This window comes from Musa acuminata, chromosome BXJ2-6, assembly GCF_036884655.1.
Source record: "Musa acuminata AAA Group cultivar baxijiao chromosome BXJ2-6, Cavendish_Baxijiao_AAA, whole genome shotgun sequence".
Classification (NCBI taxonomy): Eukaryota; Viridiplantae; Streptophyta; class Magnoliopsida; order Zingiberales; family Musaceae; genus Musa; species Musa acuminata.
Window position 1 is genome coordinate 41,056,412 of NC_088343.1, and position 23,082 is coordinate 41,079,493.

Below are 23,082 nucleotides of genomic sequence, written 5' to 3' on the forward strand. Positions count from 1 at the left end.
AGGTTAGACGTGTTTCTTTAACCTATTAGCCCTTTTATGCCATTGCGTTTATGGTGCAAGTTATTGATCAAGTTAAATCACTCTTATTAATATTGGAGCTGTTGTTACTCTTATCGGACCCTTTCGAGATAATCTAGTATTAAAAACGCTTGAGCAAAGGATATTAAAGTATAATGATTATTCTAAAACCAAAACTAGTTGTGATATGTTGGTCATTAGGCAATTATGTAAGAGATTCTTTATGTGACTTAAATCCTTATCTACCTTTACAACATATTCGCACCCTCACCGTCAGATGTCTCTCACACTTATAATTAATTGACTTTTTTGTTTTAACGACATATGTTATCTTCCTTTGTATTCCATTCTAGTGGTGCTTTTTTGGGCTTTTCCCTTCTCCAATTTTCTGATAAGCACATGAACTAATGGATGGTGAGAGTTTGATATGGGAACTCGTTATCAAGTGATCAAAAGCTATTCAGGTTGGTTTTCCTCCTAAGTGTGTTTACTACCTATTGATTAAGTGTATTGGTGGTTAGCATCAAATACTGTTGGATAAGCTAATGGCATATTGCATTGATGAGAAAAGTGTAATTACTACAAATTATAGTGCTTTTTATTTTCCATTTGCATATAAGTTTATTAGCTGAAATACATGTAGGTTTATGATGAGAAAAGCCAATCTAAAAGGCTTAGCATTTAATGGTCATGCACAAGCTGCACCAAAAATGAATGCGATGAGTGGCAGCAGCTTCTACTTGTCAAGTATAAGAACATTAGTCAATATGAAAAACCTGAGATAATCATGAAAATTTTTCAAAACAATCACAAAGCTACATCTGTAAGCACCCAATAAGATGATATAGAACTAGCAGCAACAATTCGGAGAAGCCAATATGGCAAACTCAAATCACTGCAAACGTTATAATCCACAAGAGCATCTTGGTCCCGAAGAAGAGAGCACTCCACCTCTACAATGCAAATTACAGATGCAATCGGCACACCGATGAAGAGTAACCAACTCTATGTTTACAACAAAAAGATAATAAAGGGAATTACAATTGTCAAATCATGAGTTCCATTTTTAAATTTGTTAATTACTTTCTCAACAAGTAACATGGATTGTGTACCAAAAGAAAAAGTGAAAACTGGTAAGTAGGAGCCTTGTATTTCTCTCATGAGAGAAAAACCAAATAAAACAGCATAAAAGTCGACTTCGCTTCGGTGCGCAAGTATAGAAGCATTATCCCAGTAGCTAAGATCTACGAAAATTCAGAATACATACAAAAGAAACACAAAGCATATAAAAAGTGAAAACTGGTAAGTAGGAGCCTTATATTTCTCTCATGAGAGAAAAACCAAATAAAACAGCATAAAAGTCGGCTTCGCTTCGGTGCGCAAGTATAGAAGCATTATCCCAGTAGCTAAGATCTAAGAAAATTCAGAATACATACAAAAGAAACACAAAGCATATAAAAAGTGAAAACTGGTAAGTAGGAACCTTATATTTCTCTCATGAGAGAAAAACCAAATAAAACAGCATAAAAGTCGGCTTCGCTTCGGTGCGCAAGTATAGAAGCATTATCCCAGTAGCTAAGATCTAAGAAAATTCAGAATACATACAAAAGAAACACAAAGCATATAAAAAGTGAAAACTGGTAAGTAGGATCCTTATATTTCTCTCATGAGAGAAAAACCAAATAAAACAGATAAAAGTCGACTTCGCTTCGGTGTGCAAGTATAGAAGCATTATCCCAGTAGCTAAGATCTAAGAAAATTCAGAATACATACAAAAGAAACACAGCATATAAAAAGTGAAAACTGGTAAGTAGGAACCTTATATTTCTCTCATGAGAGAAAAACCAAATAAAACAGCATAAAAGTCGGCTTCGCTTCGGTGCGCAAGTATAGAAGCATTATCCCAGTAGCTAAGATCTAAGAAAATTCAGAATACATACAAAAGAAACACAAAGCATATAAAAAGTGAAAACTGGTAAGTAGGAACCTTATATTTCTCTCATGAGAGAAAAACCAAATAAAACAGATAAAAGTCGACTTCGCTTCGGTGTGCAAGTATAGAAGCATTATCCCAGTAGCTAAGATCTAAGAAAATTCAGAATACATACAAAAGAAACACAAAGCATATACCACTATAATTGGCCGATATCTCAAACAAATGTTTCTATAGCCACTGTCCAGCACAAATAACTTCCTTCTTATCAAGCTTAAGTTCAATAACATTTTCTGATATAGCAGCATATCGAATATAATGACCAACCACATAAGAAACCTACTTTTCTCACATACCAAGACATGAATAAATAAGTGACCCAGGAAAATGAGAACAGAATATATAGTGGGCAACTGACAAAACTGCATGAAATACCAAAACAGAGGTAAGACCAAGAATTTCAAGCATTAATCACAAAATACTAAATTCAACAGCGCGAGAACAAGTGGCAAGTTTCACATTACAAAACAGAAGTTCTCTATTAAGCCAAAGATGAAGAGAGCCTAAGGCATTCACTTTGGCACCTTTTCAGGCAAATGTCATTCCAATTGGGCACTTGGTGTTGATTAACACAAACAGTCCTTGCACAAGCATCAGCACACGCATCAAGCTCGGAAACACCACATACTGTAACACATGTATCGAGAATCGGATCCTTCGAAAATGCACCAACCTTCTTCAGCATTCTCTTTGAAGTACAGACTCTCATGCAGACAAAGATCTCGTCTGAGTGCTTTTCACGCCCTCGTGCACTTTTGAGTCTTTGCTCCTCCGCACGTCTTCTTTTAACTCTAATGGTATGAGCTGCTATGATGGCTGGAACTGCAGCCCCTAATAAGGACCACCATATGTCTTCCATTGCAATCACAATTCTTAAGCTGTTGACTTGTGGAACTGCAGCTCCTAATAAGCACCACCATATGTCTGCCATTGCAATCACAATTCTTGAGCTGTTGACTTCTCCCCACTTGAGGAGTACAACAAATATAAAAACAGTAAGAGTGAAATCTTGACCTTCTCATTCTCAGTGCGTCCAAGGCAATAAATTGGAGACAATATCACGGCAGGTCAATATGCATCAACATTATCAGAGAATTTGTGGTTAAAAGGCATGAAATCAATCTCTGTTTTGGTGAAACATGAAAAGCTACGACTAATTTCACATTGCTCTATGCCAAAAATTTGAAGCTACATTAGCAGATGCATCCGTAGGAACAGACAGAAACAAGAAAACGAAATAAACTTCTGACAGGAACAACCCAAGAAACTGTGTCGATGTTACAAAAACTCGAATAACTTCTCCGAAATTTAAAGAACGTCTCTTGATCTGAAGGAATAGGAATGTAACCGAATAACTAAAAATATCTTGATGAATCGCAGACCGAAAACAACAAAAAGAAGAACGCTTTAAAACTCGTTTACAGAATTAGGAGGCAGTACGTCACGAAATTACGATTCGATCGAAAGATTGAATCGCCAAAATCGCATCTTTAGATGAACACCTAAAGAGGCCTACGAAGAAAACCCCTGAAATGCTAAGAAAAAGAGAAAAACAAACCCAAGAATCTAGAACAACACAGGAAGCATCGAACAGAACAACACAAAGGAAAAAAGGAAAACAAGTTTTGGAGACGACGATATCTCGAAAACAAAGCAAAAGAAAAGAGTTTTTTTTTTTTTTTTTTTGACGGAAACTCACGTCGGAATTGGGGATTTCGGGATCCGAAGCGAGCACGTAAGGTTTTGTTGACAGCGCAGGGGTTAGGGTTTTAACTTGTTTTGTGTACGATAACAAGTTTAACATATATATCCTTGTAAAGTCGACAAATATCATATTTGTCAGAACAGATTTTTTTATGGCACATATAACCTCTGGATATTAAGATTATTCGCGTGTTACTCTTATTACCATATATCTATAAAATTCAGGTTGATTATTTTTAATCAATTCAATATAAGTTTATTTAATTTAAGAAAGTATAATTATATAACCTACTTGTTAAAAATATGTTTTTAAAAGATCTTTAAGAACGTAAATATTTTTATTAAAATAATGTTGAATTAAAAAATATGCTTATATATATAGTCCTTCGTATTAGTTTACGATTATTTTAGAGTAACTTTTCTTCTAGCATTCTTATATCTAGAATTTTCAAAAATCACCATCCCTTTATATTACTTTTGTCATATTGAATAAATTATACATTATTTGAATATACTTATTAGATTATGACTCTTTGCTAATACAATCTCTCGTTTCACTCCTAGCAACATGTTAAATTTATTGTACACTTTAGGCTTATACGAAGAAAAAGTTTCAATACTTCATAACGTCGAGTTTTGACTACTTTGAAATGGCCATGAACAGTCTATCATCTACATACAAGTCCTTACATGAGTATAAAAAATTTCAAGTTAGCAATTCCCTTCGTCTTTGTGAGCTTTGCATAATTCTTTCAATCGTTAAACAATCCATCCCACTTTATACGGTTTTATCCTTTGCCAAGCACCTCGGTTGCCTTAAGCACCGTCAAGTTTGATTACCAACGTCGAGTCATAACTTGCACTCAATCATCACAACCTTTATGCATTACGCATTCTTTCCAACTCACTTATCCTTGTGGTTCCTCTCACACAAAGAGTTAATCATTCCTTTGAATGTTAATCTCATATGTGTCATCATCCGAGTGACTCTTTTTCCTACATCTCTAAACTCGTTTTCTCTAAATGATTGGGCATGCTGATTTCTCTCAACGTAGCCCCATTAGGTCTTGCACGTTTACATGTTAAATGTGTTTCTAAGTGTAGATTATTATTTATAATCTTATTTTTAAATTTTTTTAAAATATTTCTTAATAAATAAACATAAATAATCTCTTTCTTTCTCATCTTTTTCTTTTCATCTTTTTCCTCCTTTGCCCTCTTCTTCTTTTTCTTCCTCTTCATTTTCTTCCTCGTCGGAGGACAACATCAAGGGATGATGAGTAAGATAACATCAAGTAACGAGCAGCATCAATTACAATGGCAATGAGGAACATCGATGGCAATGATGAAATAAGATATCGTGGGAAAGAAAAAAGATAAAGATACAAATAAATTAGAAATATTAGGGCTATAAATAAAAAATAATATTTTTAATTATTTTTTAAAAATTTGTCAATAGCAAAGAGGAGACTACAAATAATAAACTTCAAATTCTAATGTGATTTTACATATCTAACTTTACAAGAGAAACACGTTCAAATAGATGATTTAAGATTCAATGTACAATCTAAAAGGCTTAGTAAAGTTAGATGTGTAATATAATTGGATCTTACACATTCTAATAGAGGAGGCTTTAAATTTTAGAGGATGATTTTCTAGAAAAAAAAGTTTTTTTGGGTTTTGTTTCTCTCATCATTTTCATGTGGACTAAAGGCTCTTCTTTCCAGAGTGACAAAAATTAAGAATATTTTGACATATTTCAAAATACAGGATGGTATATTCTTTTTTTCTAAGTAATGTTACATTTAGACATATATTTTTTGAAAAAAATTATAGAATGCATTTTATTTACTGAAAAATAATAACAAAATAGACATTCTTAGATTAGAATGTTAATGATGTTTTCTTTACTGAATCAAAACATTATAGCCCTGATAAAAATATTATGACTCTGTTTCAATTGAATGAAGTTTTCACTAACATTTAATATCAATCTTACTATAGATTAGGAGGCATTATAAAATATTAAATATGAGAATTTAAATGATTTTGGATGAAAATTATGAATATATTGGCAGATTTAAAAATAAATCACAATAAAATTTTTACTTTTTTTCATTTTGTCTTAAATTTAGATCTAAATATTTTTTTTTTTAAATTCTAATATATGCAATCATTTACTATGAAATAATAATAAATAAATAAATAATAATAAGACATTATCTGCTTACAATATTTTTCAATAGAGTAACAGTATTTTTTATTCACTTATAAAAATTACTATAAATAAAAAAATTATTGTAACTCCATTCAAAATACTATAAATCAGAAATATTATAATATTAGATGGATTTAGCTCAAAATATATTTTAACTAAAAATTAATTTTGTATTATATTTTGTTCTTTTTACAAAGGGAATGCCCTTTATGGAAAAAAATAAAAATAAGGAACATTATCTCAAAAAAAACCCAAACTCGTGGCTCTTTCCAAGAAAGTACTGGAGATTACTATTTACAATCTATCTTTAATTTTTTAATATTTTTAAAATTATTTTTTAATATTTTTTTCATAAATAGATATAAATATCATTTCTTCTTTTTCTACCTCATCATCATTTTTTTTTTCTCCTCTTCTTTTTAGTCTTCCCTCTCTTCTTCTTACTTCTCCCCCCTCCCTCTTCCTCGGTACAATGTCGAGGAGGTGATGATCAACGATTGGGGGGTAGGGGGTAGGAGAGTAGTCTAGAGAGTGACAACTGATGACATATGTAGACTTGGAGACGACAATCGACGAGGAGCACAAGCTAAGGAGTTGTGATCGATAGTAGGTAAGAGCTGGGTGAGTGACAATTGGTGGTAGGGATCAGGGAGCATCAGTAATGGTTGTGTAGACGATGATCGTAGGAATATAGGAAAAGGAAAAAATGGTAAAATCAAAGTAAGAGGGATTGTAAAAAATAATTTTTTATTTTTAAAAAAATTATAAATAGTAAACAAATTGTCAATACTAAAAGGAGCTCTATATAGTAAGTAGGCTCCTAATATAATTATATACTAATACTAACTAATCACTCCTTACTATGATTATTATCAATCCTAAATATTAAAAATAAAAAAAAAATCTTTCATATTTTTATAAATTTATAATTAATTAAAAAGAACAATCGCAAGGATCGACTAAAAGGATACATGAGGATGGATTGGAGGTGGATATTTGGCGTTAATTTTATGGGCTTTCTTTGTATAAAGAATGGTGAAAATATCGAGCTAAACAATCTGATGAGTTCCCCGAATCATCTTCGGAAAAATGTCATCTCGACTAATCCATTCTAATCCCATAATTATCAAATTCCTATTCAATTTCCGTTTCTCCAATTCAAATATTCAAACCCCTAATGCTTGTTTAGGAACGACAATAATCTCATATCTAAGTTTAAAACCTACTTCACTACTTCACTCATCACTAACATAATTATCAAGCATCATAATCTTTAAATAAATATTTAAAATAATCATAAATTTGGAGTTACTTATTATATATGCACCGTAGGGTACGAATGGAATTTCAACAAACAAAGCAATGGGTAGACGTTTCCTTGCTCGGTCGCTGTAACTTTGGGCAAAGGAGACTGAAGGAAAGGACACGTAGATAAATCCATCAATCGACTCCGATCTCTCTTCTGCGACCCCAAAGCAGCAAACCGCCGCCCTCCATCTCTTTCTTGTTCGTCGAATCGCATCGGCCGATGGGTTACCTGCCTTCGCTCGGTAGCAAAGCGGCGCACTTCGTGTCCGACATCACCACCGTTCTCCTGAATCCCATCTCCGATGAGCCCTCTAAACCCCATGTAAGTATTAGTAACCCTCCCTCTCCCTCTCCCTCTCCCGTCTCTTTTATTTTCGTTTGCCGTCGTCAGAAATCTGGTTAATTGATCAGGAACGGCGTTCTTGAGGCTAAAGATACGATATTTGGATTTTCTTGTTGAAATTAGTCCCGGATTTCACTTGTGTTTGACTTTTTTCTATCCGATTTGGGATGCTCGTTCTGGAAGTTCTTATCTTAGGGTTAATCTTTTGCTTCTTTTGAGGTTTTTGGTGTTTTTCTTTGTCATCTGGCTCTAGTAATGGGCATAGAATCACAAACGCGTTTCTGAACTTAGTTCTTAGTAGTGGATCGTTTCAAATTACTGCGGCTAGTCAATGTTGGTTCGGATGTTTGCTGCTGTGTAAACAGGATGATGTTTCGCGTGAAATTTGCTTAGAGGATCTTAAAGAACTGCTGCTTACAATAAATTATATCTTTTTCAAGGACAACTGCTGAAGTCTGGGCTTAGAGGATCTTTTGATTAGTTATGAAATGTAAAAACTCATACTCAGGGTTGTTATTCTTTAACTTTTTCTATTTATAGTTATTCCATTTTTTTTCTTTTCAATTTTCGGCGATTATCATATCCTTCAATTTGTATTATTACCCATTTAGTTGATCCTTGTCCCCATACCTGACGTTTTTTAGGAGCCAATGCTAGTCCTGATACCAAGTTTTAGATATTTCTGGTTCTACAAGTTTCTTCTGTATGTAAATAAAATTTAGTGACTTTTGGAATGTATACCTTTTGAATGCTTAAGAACATCTTTCTCTTGGTTAGGAAGAGGATATGGAGACAAAAAGTATAGAGAAGGAAGATTCTCAGGATGATTCTGAAGATCCAGATGGCCCTGATACGTCTTCGTTTACTGCATTTCTCATCTCCCTTTTATCATCTTCAAACCCAAGTAATCATCCAACAGAAGAGCTAAATGAGCATCATGCAGAAGCTGGAGAGTGGACGTCAAACTCTGCACCTAATGAAAATAGTGGGAGGATATCTCTACTTGCAAGAGGCAAGAGAACATTTGGAAAAGCTATTCACAAGGCAGCTACGATAAGTGGATTTAGACAGAATTCGGAGCCTAAAATTGATCACAACATACTAAATGAACCAGAGTTGACTGGATGTGATTCGAGATCAGTTACTGTCACAAAGGATTCTGCTACACACTTTGATCTGCCAAACATGTCTGAACCATCATTACTTCTTTCAGAAAATATGCGTGCTGCTCTTTATTTTTCATTGCCAGCATTAGTTAAAGGAAGAAATTGGCTTCTGCTTTACAGGTGCTGAAAAATTCATTTAGTTTGATTATCTGATATTTGCATACTTGTTACTTTGCTTAGTCACTCCCATCTCTTGATGCAGCACATGGAGACATGGGATATCTTTATCGACTCTTTACAGAAGAAGTGCACTTTGTCCTGGTTACACTCTCTTGGTATGACAAGTTCATAGATTTTTAAAAGACCTTAGTTGCTTGCAGGGGAATTGCAAGCTATTCCAGACATTATAGAATGTAGTTCTCTGTTAGATGCAATCAAGTAAAATTTAATGATCTTTCTTCAACTGTAATGATTATGTTTAACAACAATGATTTAATAGATATATGTTCACAGTAGATATAGATACTATCTCGTTTTAGTTTTAAGATGTCAGTTTGTGCAGCAGAAGGCCAATTTATTGAGCCTGTCTCAGTCCTCATTTGTTTGGCGATTTGTTAAGCGATCAAGGAAAGGCCATCCACTGTATACTCTTGAGTCTTTTATTGCTAAATCTGAAATCGTACCATTATCTTAATGCTTATGTTTTTTATAACATTTTTTTTCCTTTTTAATGGAGAAACTGAACATATGTTGATTTATTCCGTGGTGTGAATGATATGTAGGAGTTGTTAAGGAAGACGTCCAGGAGACCAACAAATATTATCTAACTTTATTTTCTATGTATCTTTTTAAAAGGAAGATAAATTGATAAATATTTGATGCTAGAATTAGCATTGACCACTGCATCATCTAGCATAAGTGTTTGTTTAACCTCATTAGGAAGGTTAGAACAAGATACTGATGAATACATGGGCAGACACAAGACATGTTTCGACCAAACTTTCTTGTGGACTGTGGAGTACCACGTGTGAAAACATTTTATTTTTTGTTAGAATCTTGTGAGGTTCAAACTAAACTCTCTATGTAGTTAGATGCATCAGACTCCAATCACCACAATAAACTAGATCCAATAGAATACAGTCGGGCCTTCATATTTTTAATGGTTTTGGTTGGAATGAAAAATTTATAGAGAGATATTATATAGTTGTTATTCTTTTCTTAATGATGTTCCCATATTATTAGTTTTGTTGAACTAATAGATTTGTGTATTGTTGTTCTTATCAAGGATCATCGTCTCGTGTCTATTAGCAGTGTCGGTCCAAGCCCAAGTCAGTACATATTGGTCAATACCATCGTACCAGTGATCTATATGTCGATACATACTAGTTTATGAAAAGTGGCCATAAAATACCCAAAAAAATTGACTATAAAATGAAAAACCTCTTCTAAACCCCTTTTTATCCTAATTTAGTGTAATTTCAATTCAATTTCAATGAGAATAAAGTGCAAATGAGTTATAAATGGTTAGTAATTGTAGGTTTTTATGATGAGATAATGAATTTATCTTTCTGGATCATTTAGGAGTAACTATGCCGTATGGTCCTTTGTTGCTTCTGTTGATCTTGAATCATCTATAAAGATTGAGTTGAAATAGATTGTGTCAAAACTTTATGATTTTAGCAAATTAAGTAATAAAAGGAAGCAACTTGTACATACTTGCTTCTACCACGAAAATGAATGTTAGCCTCTAACCATTGGATCAGAGTTCTCGATCCTATGAATTTGTATATCAATATGGTATGTCTCCCCAATCTTGAAACTACTCATATGACATAGTGTATTTGTAAATTGCTCCTTTGAATCAATTGATGTTAGTGCCTTCCCTTTCACCTTCACATGCTGGGCGGACAACTATGATTGTTGGGTTCCATGATCTTGACTAGATTGACTTGTGGTTGTTTGACTGCCATGTTTGGATCGAGGGGATCTTCCTCTTGTTGGGTATTGTTTCTCTTTTTCTATAGCCTTTGTGATAGAACAAGATGGACGTGGGGTCTTTTGCCTCATCAAGCAAAGGATCCCCTTGGTTCTACTGCCTTAGATCCATTACAACATCCGTTGAGAATCTTCGTCGTAGATCTATGGGTTAAAGGGATCAATCTCTGGCCCCTCTGGTTCATTGTTGAGCTTGACATATCATTGCCTTAGCCTTGACACATATTGTAGTGCACACATTGAATCTTAGTGTCAATCAGGACGAATGTTGATCTAGTGTTTTCAATGAAGCGCCAACTGAGCGCATGTTTGAGCCCAGGCGCTGGGCGCATTAAGTGAGCGCTCGAGCCAAATCAGGTCAACTTTGAGCCCGGGTTCGATTGGGTGAGTAAGTTGGTTTAATTGAACCAACTAATGCCACTTTCCCTAGCACCCTCTTGTGTGCCCAACCCAATGAAAGAAACCAGAAGCCAAACCCTACCACTCGTCCACCGCTTTTGTATGCTCCATCAGCCATTGCAACCCCATTTGTTACCGTTGGCAACCTCGTTGTCACCTTCATCTGCTTCGTACGCTCCATTTGCCGTTGTAGCTTCATCCGTCGTCATCAGCAACCTTGTTTGCTTCGTCCGCCATTGCAGCTTTGTTCGTTCACTACTGCAGCTTCGTCCACCACCGATTTCCATCTTCCTCCACAATTGCCGATTACTTCTCCATCTTCTTGGTCCTTGCTTTCTCATTTTATATTTAATAATTTCATCGATTAACTTGCTACACCATATTGAGGTGGTGCACTATTACTCTATTAGGAGTTAGAACTTAGGAGGTTGTGCACTATTAAATTTTATAGGTAATATAATATTTTTTAAATTTTAATATTCGGGAGCACCTCACTTCACTCGAGCCGGTGCCTAGAGCCTTAGGCGTTTTGGGACCTTGGCACCTTTTAACGCCTAACACTTTTAAAAATATTGGTATCACCCGTTTCTTACCGTATTGGGCGTTACTAGTTCTCATTATTGCTTTCTTTTTCTAAAGGAGAGTAATTTGTAGAAATATGGATGAGAAGATGTATTTTTTTATAGCAACAATATGGACTAGTTTTTCGCATAGTGTACCACTCTTTTAAAGTAATCTAAACTATAAAACTTGTTCTATGTATAATGTTTGATCTTTTGTGCTCCATGATTCTATGACTTCCATGATATTTGTTGCTAAAATATTACTAATATAATAAAATCTTTTACAAGTATCTTTATCTTTGTGATATCTGTTTCTAAGATATCCATACAAGAATAAAACTGTTCTACAGAATATAATTAAGAATTTCTGTCTTTAGTCTGGTCAAATCTGTCTGGCAAAATTTTTGGTAAATGTTGTTTATTTCCTCTTCATGTTAATATTGATTACCTTGGAGGATCAAACTCCCTGTCAATTTCGATCTATCTGCCCTGTCAGGTTGTTGGGGATACAAAAGGTGCTGTTTTTGGTGGCTTAGTTGAAGCACCATTGCAACCAACAAATCAAAGGAAGTATCAGGTACAGAATCTCGAGTGTATAATCTTCATTATTTTGCCAGTTACATGTATGAATAATGTTTTCTCTATGTATAATAATAAGTATAATGTTTCTTATCATTTTTCTCTGTTATGGATTGTTTCAGGGAACAAACAACAACTTTGTTTTCAGCGATCTATCTGGAAATCCTGTGATATTTCGGACTACAGGTGGCTAGAATATTTCATCAGTTACATCTAACAGTATTGTCTGGAAAGAGCACTAAAAGAACTAAAAGATAATCGTATAGAACTACAACAGTCGAGATTGCTTTATAAGACCATTGTTAGGTTAGCCATGATTTATGGTTGATGTGCTGAGTGGTTAATAATTACAAAAATGTTAATGTAGCTGAGATGAAAATATGAAGATGAACATGCAAATTTTTAGAAAAGATCAATATTTTCGAGCTTTAGGTGTAGCCCAATAGCATATAAAACAAGGAAAGATCATCTAGGATGATAAAAATATATTCAAAGGGGTTCTATAGATATTTTTGTTAGGTGGAGTGATTCGATTATTATTAGAAGTTTGTGGAGATTTACAGGGAGAACTAAGAAGACTTTACTATGAACAATAAAGAGAATATTAAATATTCTTGATTTATTTAGAGATATTGCATTAGACAGAGTTCTAAGTTCTAACTGGTTGGGACTCTGACCATAAAGATGACTTTGCTATGAACAATAAAGAGAACCTATTTATGTAATTGACCCTTACTGGTTTGGACATTATGGCTTGATGTTACTGTTGTTGTTGGCTCAAACTGGTTTGCTTCACCACTTAAATAACATCGGTATAAAAGTCTACCTCAGACCCCTAATCTCCAGCTTAAATTAAATTCAAGAACCTTAGATATTTTCTCAGTTCCACATCTTCATTCTCCTTCATATTCAATGATCATTTTGTTAACCTTATTCTTTCTTTATTTCTTAGTCATATTTCACAGCTCTAAGTCTGACTTGCAGTATCACCTTTTCTGATGCAATACCTTTTACACTTATCTCTATTTTTTTTTAATAAAGTTGACAAGTGCATCATATGCATCAGCATTTTCATAACGGAAGTTCGGAGGGAAGGTTGTAATCCCATTTTCCTTCTTTTGGTTGCATCAGTGTCTTTATGGGGGTCTTTACTAAAGTTGCATATAATTTGTTTCAGACCAACCAATTTGTTGTTTTTAGGTTCGGTTCAAGTTAATTTCCATTATGTCTTGTTCACTTTTACAATATGACATGTGATAAGATATGCAATGGTAATTAGTCTGTAAGCAATGATAATGAGTCTATAGGAGGAAAGTATGGCCATTTAGTTAATTGGATTGTTCATTTTTATAATTATATATGTATTAGTGGAATTTGAGATGTTGGAGTTTGGACCCATTCCCTAGAAATTTATGCTTAATTTTGCAAATTATCTTGTGCCATTCGACCTCTAATTTTTTGTTTAGTAATTCATTACATTATTTACCGCTGCATGCATGTGCAAAACCTTTTATCATGTACCAGGAATTTAAGCATCAATAACTAATATGTTCAACAGTAAAATTGTCCCTTTATGATATGGGTGATTAGGATTTATGTCTTGAAAACAATTTATAGGGCTAAAGTGTAGTCTTGTGCATTGGATTAATCCTTTTTCAGCTACAAATTGTGCTATCTAAAACAGAACGTCAGTTACCATGTAATGAAGTCTCCATTCTGTCTAATATTTATCCTTCGTTTTCCCATATAACAATTGTTCCTAAATGTCTACTTATTCAATGGCACAATTGTAAATAGCCTAGGTGACCCTGGGCAGAGTACGGATGTAGACCACTGGATAGGATGTAGCTTTGGTGCACATTATTTCGCTACAAAATTACTTTTACAAATTTCTAAATATTTGTCACTATATTTATGTTAGTGTCATAGTTATATTTTCTAGAAAATTAAAATCCTTCAAACAGTTTAAAGTGTAAACCCTTACAGAATGGATTCACATGTCCGTGTGCATGCATGTATGATCAGGTGTGTTACATGCATGTGTATGTCTTCATGTGTTTGTGGATGTGTGTGCATACATCGACATGCCCCCATGCAAGTAATTAGCAGACTGACAATGATGTTTAGCTTTACCTTAATCCATCACTCTTACAGTTAGGGACTAGATCTAACGTGGTGGACCCAGGATGGACCTATATTGAATAGCCTACCATTATCTGTTCTAAGATTGTTGTTCTTTTTAAACTGTTGCAGCAAGGATGTAATCATTGGATTGAGTTCAATATTCAATATAAATCAAATATCTATTATCTGACTGCTTGAATTCTGCAGGTACAAATCATTATTTCACTTTGTGTTCATCTGAGTTCTTGGCCCTGGGTGGGGGTGGTCATTTTGCACTATACTTAGATGGTGATCTGTAAGTTGTGCCATCTTTAACTTATTTGTTGTCATGCATCTAATGTTTATCTACATATCAGGCTCCAAGGTATTTCAGATTTTAAACCTGCTTGACTTTTCCTTTAAGGTTGACTGGATCAAGCTCTTCCTCAGAAACTTTTGCCAATTCCTGTCTTGCCCACTCTGAGGATTTTCAAGTAAAGGAGGTCGAGGTGAGTATTCTTTCTTCTCTCTAATGTGGACAGAATAGTCATCGCCTACAGTTTTTCATAACAACTCGGTGCTAAACCCACAAAAACTTTTGCAGTTGTGGGGTTTTGTCTATGCTTCCAAGTACAATGAGATGTTGGATTTGTGTCGGGTGGAAAAGCCTGGGATTTGCAGATGGTGAGTTGTTCGTGATGAACCCATTTGTTCCTTGGTTAGACACCACTGCTGAAGAGATCGTTGGTTCATATCAATGACTGCATGTAGAGTGTGCTGTACATATACAACCTTCTTGACCACCTGTATAAACGCCACCTCACAGAGTATATTTTACTGGAAGACTAGATTGTGATCTTGTAAGAAGCATAATGCTACACTGGAAGTAAAAAGGGAGAAAAAGATGCGAAATATTCTGTTGTGCGCACGATGGAAATTTGAGAGGCATTATTTGGTTGCTATATGACTGGCTTTTTGTTTGGTGGATCTCTTGCAAATCAACTTGTTTTGTTCTACCCGAGCGTGATGACTTTGTGACCAGTCGCAACAAATGCGAGTCATCCCGTACTGGGGGAGAGTTGGGCATATTGGTTAGGTTTGGGGGCAATTGCTCCGTGTAATTGGTCATTTTTCGTCATGGGATTGATCCTGTAGGGCACCGAGAATGTGCGTAGGCTCTCTCGATCTTTTCTTACCCTTTTTAAGTCGGAGCATACTTAAAGCATTCTTACATGTGGAGAAGGGAAAGCTGCTTATATGGTACGTCTTTATTTTGTTGTTACTTCTAAATGACGTGATGGAGAGCGTTGGAAGATAGATCTGTCTTTGTATGTTATATTAGGTTTAGTCATACGAATATTGTCAACGACTCCATGGCCTAAAGGATCAGGCGCTGGTTGAAGGAACCAGAGATTGTGTGTGTTCTATCCCAACGGAGTCGTGTGTTCTTCTTTCTTCTTCGTTGCGTGTTTTTTACTTTTTCGGTTTGCTACCACTAAATAAAAGAGTCGTTTGCATGTTTTTTTTTATTTGTTGCGCTTAAATTTTCCTCTTTCTAACTTGAACAGAGCAAACGATGAACAGAAGAAAAAGGTCACAAATCAGATCTCTGCTGCTCATTAACTAAAAGGAGGAGAACCAGATTTAATCCTAACGTTTCATGAACTTAGGAGCGCATCCAACGATAACTAGGAGATAGGTTATCGTGTTAGAGGAAAAAGTCGTTAATGTTCTGATCGATGTGGTTCGGACTCATATGCATAGGATTATTTGAGGTACCTTCGAGGTGAAAATACTGAGCTCCCAATGTACCACTTCCATAACATCGAGATCAGAAGAGATTTTTCTAATTTGATTCTTCTTATATCTAAGTTATTAACTTGAAGTCTAAGAGTACGAACATGAGTGATCAAAAATGTTCAAACCTTTATTTTGTGTTAAAGTCGAACTTTTATACCTAATTATAAAGGGATAAAATATTCAATGAAATATTCTACGATGAGACAATATCTAACTACCTCCAATGACATCCCCCTTGGTCTCTTGTCCATGTGAGGAATAAGAGGGCCGCCTCTAACCATTTGCCTTTAACCCTTGTTCACGTGGGTATACGGGTGGAGGGTGACCTTCGTCTTTCTCTTCCATCCTGGATACCACATGACGATTATATGTCGGATGATAATTAATTGATGGTATACCCTCCTAAAGGCATGCTTTGAGGCTTTGATGAGAAGGGTTTGCAATACGGTGTTTAGTTTATTTGACACGTCAAGCTTATACTTCTTCAATCCATTGTTGACGCAGTGTTTAGTGGTACATTTAGTTTGTTTGGCATGTTTATCCAAGATCACTTCCTCCAATGCTTCTAGTAGCACTTTATTACTAATCTACCCCTTTATTGTTAAGGGATGCACATTGGCGGAACAGGGTCGAGCTTTTTAACCTTTCGATCTTCTAGCGGAGGTGGGGATTGAGATTCCCAACATCTCACATCTTAAGAGGAGGCAATTTTAATCTCCATGCCTTGGGCAAAGATGGGGATTGAGCTTCTTGACCCCTCGTCTCAAGTAGAGGTGGTGGTTGGGCTCGACTTCCACACATTGAGCTGAGATAGGGGTCTAACTTCCCGATCTCGACGCCTCGGGAGGAGGCGGGTGTAGCACCTCTTAACCTCCATGCCTCATGTGGAGGCAAGAGGTCAAGCCTCTCGACCTTCGTGTCTAAGGTGAAAATGAGGGTGGAGCAACTCGTAACCATTTGTTTTGGACCCTTATTCATATGAGCAGATGGGTAATGGGTGATCTTTGTCTTTCTCTTTCATGTTGAATATCATGTGATAGTTACATATACGATGATTAACTGACGATATAGTTTTTATAATTATATAAACTAATAAAAGAATATAAGGTACACAACTCATATTTCTCCAAACAAATCCAATAGCCGGAGGCTAATTTATTTTAAACACTCAAATTTTGAGTATAAAGAATTCGATACTTAAGTTGGAATTTGAAAATAAAAAAGGAAAATGAAGAAGCCACTGTTTCTTACCACTAAATTGAAGATCAACGTTAAACAACCAGAAAGTAGCAAATTCCTCCATATACCCATCGAAATGATCGATCAATTCCCTCCAAACATGTAACTCCAGCTAAAGTGCAGATTTAGGAGTAAGCAAACTTTTCGATGTGCTATGCACGTATTATGGGAAAAAAAAAAAATCAGATGATCGATTTGACACTTAAAGCCTTTTATTATGGAAATTAAAATCCTACCAGTGGAAGATTGTCATTCATTGACGAAAACTTCGCCATGATTGAGATCCATGTCCTAAAGCAGGACTAGATGCTAAAACATCTCAATCCAATCAAAGATGTCAGAAAGAATGGAATACGAAGGACCACCTGAAAACTACATATGGCACAACTTAGCAGTCTCTGTCCAATTACTTACGATGACTCATAATTTGGATATTTATTTCACTCAGGCTCTGATTTTAGAACATCAGACTTCAGAAATTGTAGTTAATGCTGAAGCACTTTTATAGCATTTGTCAAATTTAATGCAACATGAACAAAGCATAATTGCGGCAGACACAAAAATTGCTACTTAATCATTAATGATCATCTCTCTAAAAATCCAATACACAAAGGACTTTGTGATCAAGCCAAAACCAGGATATGGACTGCTCCAACTCGAAAACAATCAAAATGGAGAGTTCAAGGAGTGAGAAAGTCTGGAACTATGGACCACCAACAAGCATTCCCACTGTTTAACTTGAGACACAAAAGAGCATCCATTTCTTGAGCACATTAGAAGATGCGCTGCATGGGTTACTGATGATAGCAGAACCATGTACTAGTAGTTTATCACTTGCCAGTATGTTTACAGATCAAAGAAAGCAGAGATCCCATTGATTGCAGTAAATTTCACGCATTCTTCAAGATCATTCTTACTCCTCAATCTGTAATAAAAGAGTATCCAACATCCACAGGTGTGATACGCCCCCCAAATACTGCAGAAAGAAACTATTGCTGTTTCTTCTTTGTCAATTGTACACAGATGCTATTGCAATATTACAGATGCTTGTGTAGAGGGAAGAAAGCTTGAATTGCAGTGCTTTCAAGCCCAAGAAGAAGAAGAATAAAGGATAACACCAATGCCTACCTCTTTATGAGGTGCCTTTGGCTCCTTAAACAAAGGGATCATCTATCATAAAACTCCCAGTGTTTCAGTCCCAACTCACACCCAAAGCTTTCTAAGGGGCGGTGGGGCAACTTGTATCCAATTTACACCTTCGAACGTGCCTTCATCGACAGGCGATTCCACTCCACTAGGCGAACTAAAAAGTCCTTAACCTGCATAGTCACACCACGAATCATGTTAGCAACTTTGGCACTACCCACACATACAAATTGTCTTTGATGAGGTGCATCATTGTTGCCTTCGAGTGGTCCCTGATTCCTGAAGAGAAGATTAGAAGAGAATGCTCAGGGAGGGGCCATGAGCACTTGCCTCAGATGGCTCTTTCAGGGAGTAAGTGGCATTTGTCTCCTTGGGAAACCTTGAGACAAGTATGCCAAAGCCTTGTCCTCTGTCTCGCAAAACCTGTTGATTAAACACCAGCTACTGAAGAGAGCAGAGATAAAGATAAGCATGCAGATCGACCAGTTGCACTTGTATCTACCTTGAATGCGTCTTCATCGGTGCGATCATCTCCAATGTAAACCGGCATCACGTTTTTGCAGTCCGCAAATCCTAGAGAGGAAAAATGATCATCTGAATGAGAGGCTTGCAATTGAAAACAAACAGCATTGTTGAAAAGGATGTGATGTAACACACACAAGCTGGGGCTCCTCATGAGCTTACCAAGTGACTCCAATAGGAACTCCAATGCCTTCCCCTTATCCCAGTTGATGGTGGGACGAATCTCCAACACCTACAGTTCCAGGCACCAAACAAACAAAGTCACAATCATGTTTTGAGCAGACAGTAATGTGTCTTATTGGCGGCCACTGGATCTCACCTTTCTTCCTTGCGTGAGCCACAGTTTGGGGTACTCCTTCAACACGGACCTCACCTGCTCGAACAACAAGCTCCAACTCTACCCAAAGTTTATTCACGAACTTAATCATCGTTACTTAGGAGACTTTAGTTTCCATTTTTGACATGAAAGATAGAAGCTGGTCCTCAAATATGGAATGAAATCTAACCTTTTCATCCACACATCTGAAATGGACAGATACGCAGAACTTGTTGTCCTCTACCTTGACACCAGCTGTGGATTTGGTCCGCTCCGACAACGCTTTATAAGCCTGGAGGAGTGTCTTGGCAAGTAAATAACAACATAAATTGGGAGCGAGGAGACAAGAAGAGAAACCAACCGCTTGAATCATGGGGAGGAACTCGCTCGCTGCTTGAAAGACAACCGGTTTGGCCTGCACCGCATAAAACGAGAGGGGAAAATAAACTTGCAGAAGAAAATTCTCCGATAAAAGGATGTGAGAGTTTGATTGTTATGAGATTTTGCGAGACTCTGGCCTTGGTGTGTCGGGGCTTCTTGGGACCTTTGATGTCCATGCCGTGGCTACCAGCGTAGTATAGGTTTGCCAGTCTCACGAAGTTGATCACCTGTACGCCATTAGAGCCACCGAGTTAGGGGGAAATCAGAGGATGCAAGCGAGGCGCTTCCGTGAATGGTGAGCCGCAAAGGGAATGTACCTTGTCCAGGCATCGCCCGCTAACGATCGCGGTGGGGAAGTACCTTGCGACGTCCCTGACTGCGGCCCTCATCTGATATCCCTCGGGAACAAGAATGATTACCATCGCGGTGTAGGAAAAACAGAAGAAGGGCGCACGAAGGCCTCACCGCGTCGGACATGAAGGCGGAATCGGGGTCGTCGACGATGGGCGAGAGCGTGCCATCGTAGTCTAAGAACATCACGATCTGCTTCCCCTTGGCGGCGCTCATGATATGCTCGAACTTGGTTAAAGCCGAAGGATGCCGCATCTGTGAAAACAGAGTTTAGCAACAAGATTGCATAACTTCAGTCAGTCGAACAGAAGCCGAGAACAAATCGGAATGGCACTCACGACCCACGCGGACTGCTCGTCGAGGCAGGCGTCGACGGAAGGCGGCGCGCCAGACAAGGCGACGACCCCCTTGTCGTGGGTGGGCGAAGAGGCCTTCATGGAATCCACCCACGCGCTGATCCTGCCACCGCGGAGCTCGAGCTGGGAGAGATACTTCTTACGGCCTCCGGCGCGCGGTGGAGGGTAGGGAAACAGGGGATACGAGCTCGCCACCGCGATGGCCGCCACGACATCCGCCGGCACAACATTCTGCTTCGTCATCACGGGCGCCTCGAACGCTCTCGTACCAAGAGAAAAGCTCGATGCCTTAGGCGAGATATGGAATCGGAGGAAAGACTCGTCGTCTAAAAGTCGGACTTTTAAGGCTCCGAAGGCCGAGATGGGAGTTGGCGAGGGGGAGGGTGGGGATTTATAGGTGGAGGGAAGACGTGCGGGAGGAATTCTTTCCGGGCCCCGCGTAGGGTAGTCCCATGGCCCGCGTGGGGCCCGGTCCTCGGAGCTCCAACCTTCCTGTTTCCTTGTTCCGAGGCGTTAGACATTATTATTATTATTATTATTATTATTATTATTATTATTATTATTATTATTATTATTATTATTATTATTATTATTATTATTATTATTATTATTATTATTATTATTATTATTATTATTATTATTATTATTATTATTATTATTATTATTATTATTATTATTATTATTATTATTATTATTATTATTATTATTATTATTATTATTATTATTATTATTATTATTATTATTATTATTATTATTATTATTATTATTATTATTATTATTATTATTATTATTATTATTATTATTATTATTATTATTATTATTATTATTATTATTATTATTATTATTATTATTATTATTATTATTATTATTATTATTATTATTATTATTATTATTATTATTATTATTATTATTATTATTATTATTATTATTATTATTATTATTATTATTATTATTATTATTATTATTATTATTATTATTATTATTATTATTATTATTATTATTATCGATATTTCTAACCATTGACTATTAATAGTAAAAAAATCCTTTTTTTTTTTTTGTGTTTTTTAAGTAACATGATTCTCTCTTGCAGTAGAGGCATAAGATTTTATAAGTTATGGATTAAATTTGAACTCTTAAAAATAAAAAGTGATGAACCGAATGGATAATCTCATATCACTAAGAATTGAAAGAATTATGTTACATGTACTACGTTTGACTTATAATCTAAATTTTTTTGAGTTAAATTAATTCTTGACTCCATATATATCAATCTCAATCAATTTAATTTGTATTTATTCAACGCATGATCTATCAATCTAAGCTTTTCTGATTATATATAGTTGTAACGCCGGTTATTTAAATTGGTCATTTGTTGACCTAGCCATCTAATATTAAGGTTAACTTCTCTAATTAAGTTGTATTTACTTGGTTCTTCCACCTTTGAACCATTTGAGGAAGCTAATGGAAAACGGCATTGACTTAAGTACGCGAAGGACTCTTTAACGATCTCATCACAACACCACCACTTCCATTAGAACAGGTTTCTACTAACACCGACCAAACACAATTCCTAAGCTCCTCTCCGCTGTTCTCTATATATGTTCCTATAAGCCATTTGTTTATAGAATAAGTGTAGAATAAGGATTACATGATAACTTAACAAATAATCCTTATCTTTTGCATTTATTTGACTAATCAAGAGAATATACTAATCTGAACAATTGGTCTAACCAATAAAATAGCTTATTCTACCAAAATCGAATGATAGAATTAGCTATTTTTATTATTAGGTTACATTATTTTTTATAGAGGCACAAGGTATTTTGTTCTTAGCATTATATACTGCATATGATCAAGGATGCAGATATATGGAGATCTAAAGATGAAGGAATCTCCATGCATTTGCAGGGTTTTGTTTGGTTGCAGAAGACAGCAGCACTACTGTACTTTCCAGATATAACGCAATGGCTCCACTGTGTCTTCCATCCTCCCTATCCTCTCATTCATTCACTCTCCATCCATGTCCATGGTTTCATCTCCCCCTCTCTCTCTCTCCTATTGCAGTGAGGCGCGTGTTGGGAGTTCCTTCACTCTTCCAGCTTCATCGAGTGTCCTACTTTGCTTTGCATGCAATTCCATGCAACCGTAGCTCCAGCTAAGGTTCTCCAGATATATAGAATAGCAGCAGTACTTCCAACCTGCGAATGGGAGATGAAGTACACAGTGGAGAAGACAATGGGACTTGAGAGTACGAGGGAGAGACTTGTGTTAGGGTTTAATGCTACGTACGTTCTCTCCTGCAGAAAGGACGGACGGAACGGTGGTGGACAAGACGCGACGTGTAAAGCCACGTGTCTACAGTAATTCGAAGCATGTAACCACGATTTATGAAGGTATGCGTATGTTTGACGTCACGTGCCACCTGGGTTGGCCACGTCTGATCATGCCAACCGATCAGGCATTACGTACTTCAAAATCATATTATAAAGGAAAGATTGTTTCTTTATTACTTCAATACGCGCAATAGTCGAAACTGCAAAATATATACATATATATATATATATATATATCATTTATATCAGCTATCTGGTCAAAATCTTAATTGACGAATCCGATATCATTGGTATTTCCATCGAGACAAC

At 36.2% G+C, this 23,082-nt stretch overlaps 2 protein-coding genes and 1 pseudogene across 3 annotated transcripts; 1 reads left to right on the plus strand and 2 right to left on the minus strand.

Moving 5' to 3' along the window:
- Positions 1 to 2,397: 2,397 nt before the first annotated feature.
- On the minus strand, positions 2,398 to 3,761 carry LOC135581281 (uncharacterized protein At5g64816-like). 2 transcript variants are annotated; one of them, XM_065114404.1, is made up of 2 exons: positions 3,711 to 3,761; positions 2,398 to 2,978 (listed from the first exon to the last, which is right to left on the minus strand). In XM_065114404.1, the coding sequence occupies exon 2, from the start codon at positions 2,940 to 2,942 to the stop codon at positions 2,493 to 2,495; it is 450 nt and encodes a 149-aa protein (XP_064970476.1). In that variant the 5' UTR covers positions 2,943 to 2,978; positions 3,711 to 3,761; the 3' UTR covers positions 2,398 to 2,492. The 2 variants fall into 2 exon arrangements, with proteins under 2 accessions (XP_064970476.1, XP_064970477.1); XM_065114405.1 differs by having other exon boundaries at positions 2,398 to 2,935; positions 3,026 to 3,760.
- A 3,567-nt stretch (positions 3,762 to 7,328) lies between these two features.
- On the plus strand, positions 7,329 to 15,293 carry LOC135615623 (uncharacterized). Its single transcript, XM_065114406.1, has 8 exons — positions 7,329 to 7,563; positions 8,362 to 8,870; positions 8,953 to 9,025; positions 12,144 to 12,224; positions 12,349 to 12,412; positions 14,558 to 14,645; positions 14,754 to 14,838; positions 14,934 to 15,293. Exons 1-8 carry the CDS (start codon positions 7,462 to 7,464, stop codon positions 15,015 to 15,017), a joined length of 1,086 nt encoding a protein of 361 aa, XP_064970478.1. The 5' UTR covers positions 7,329 to 7,461; the 3' UTR covers positions 15,018 to 15,293.
- Positions 15,294 to 18,534: 3,241 nt separating this feature from the next.
- LOC135613979 (probable trehalose-phosphate phosphatase 6) lies at positions 18,535 to 20,793 on the minus strand (annotated as a pseudogene).
- Between the last annotated feature and the right edge of the window lie 2,289 nt (positions 20,794 to 23,082).

Excerpts from the sequence above, each read along its gene's own strand:
- LOC135615623 (XM_065114406.1), top strand. The coding sequence starts at position 7,462 with ATGGGTTACCTGCCTTCGCTCGGTAGCAAAGCGGCGCACTTCGTGTCC. Across the intron at positions 9,026-12,143 it reads GTCCTGGTTACACTCTCTTG|GTTGTTGGGGATACAAAAGG; the intron begins GTATGACAAGTT and ends CTGCCCTGTCAG. Across the intron at positions 14,646-14,753 it reads CTATACTTAGATGGTGATCT|GTTGACTGGATCAAGCTCTT; the intron begins GTAAGTTGTGCC and ends TTTTCCTTTAAG.
- LOC135581281 (XM_065114404.1), bottom strand. The coding sequence starts at position 2,942 with ATGGCAGACATATGGTGGTGCTTATTAGGAGCTGCAGTTCCACAAGTC.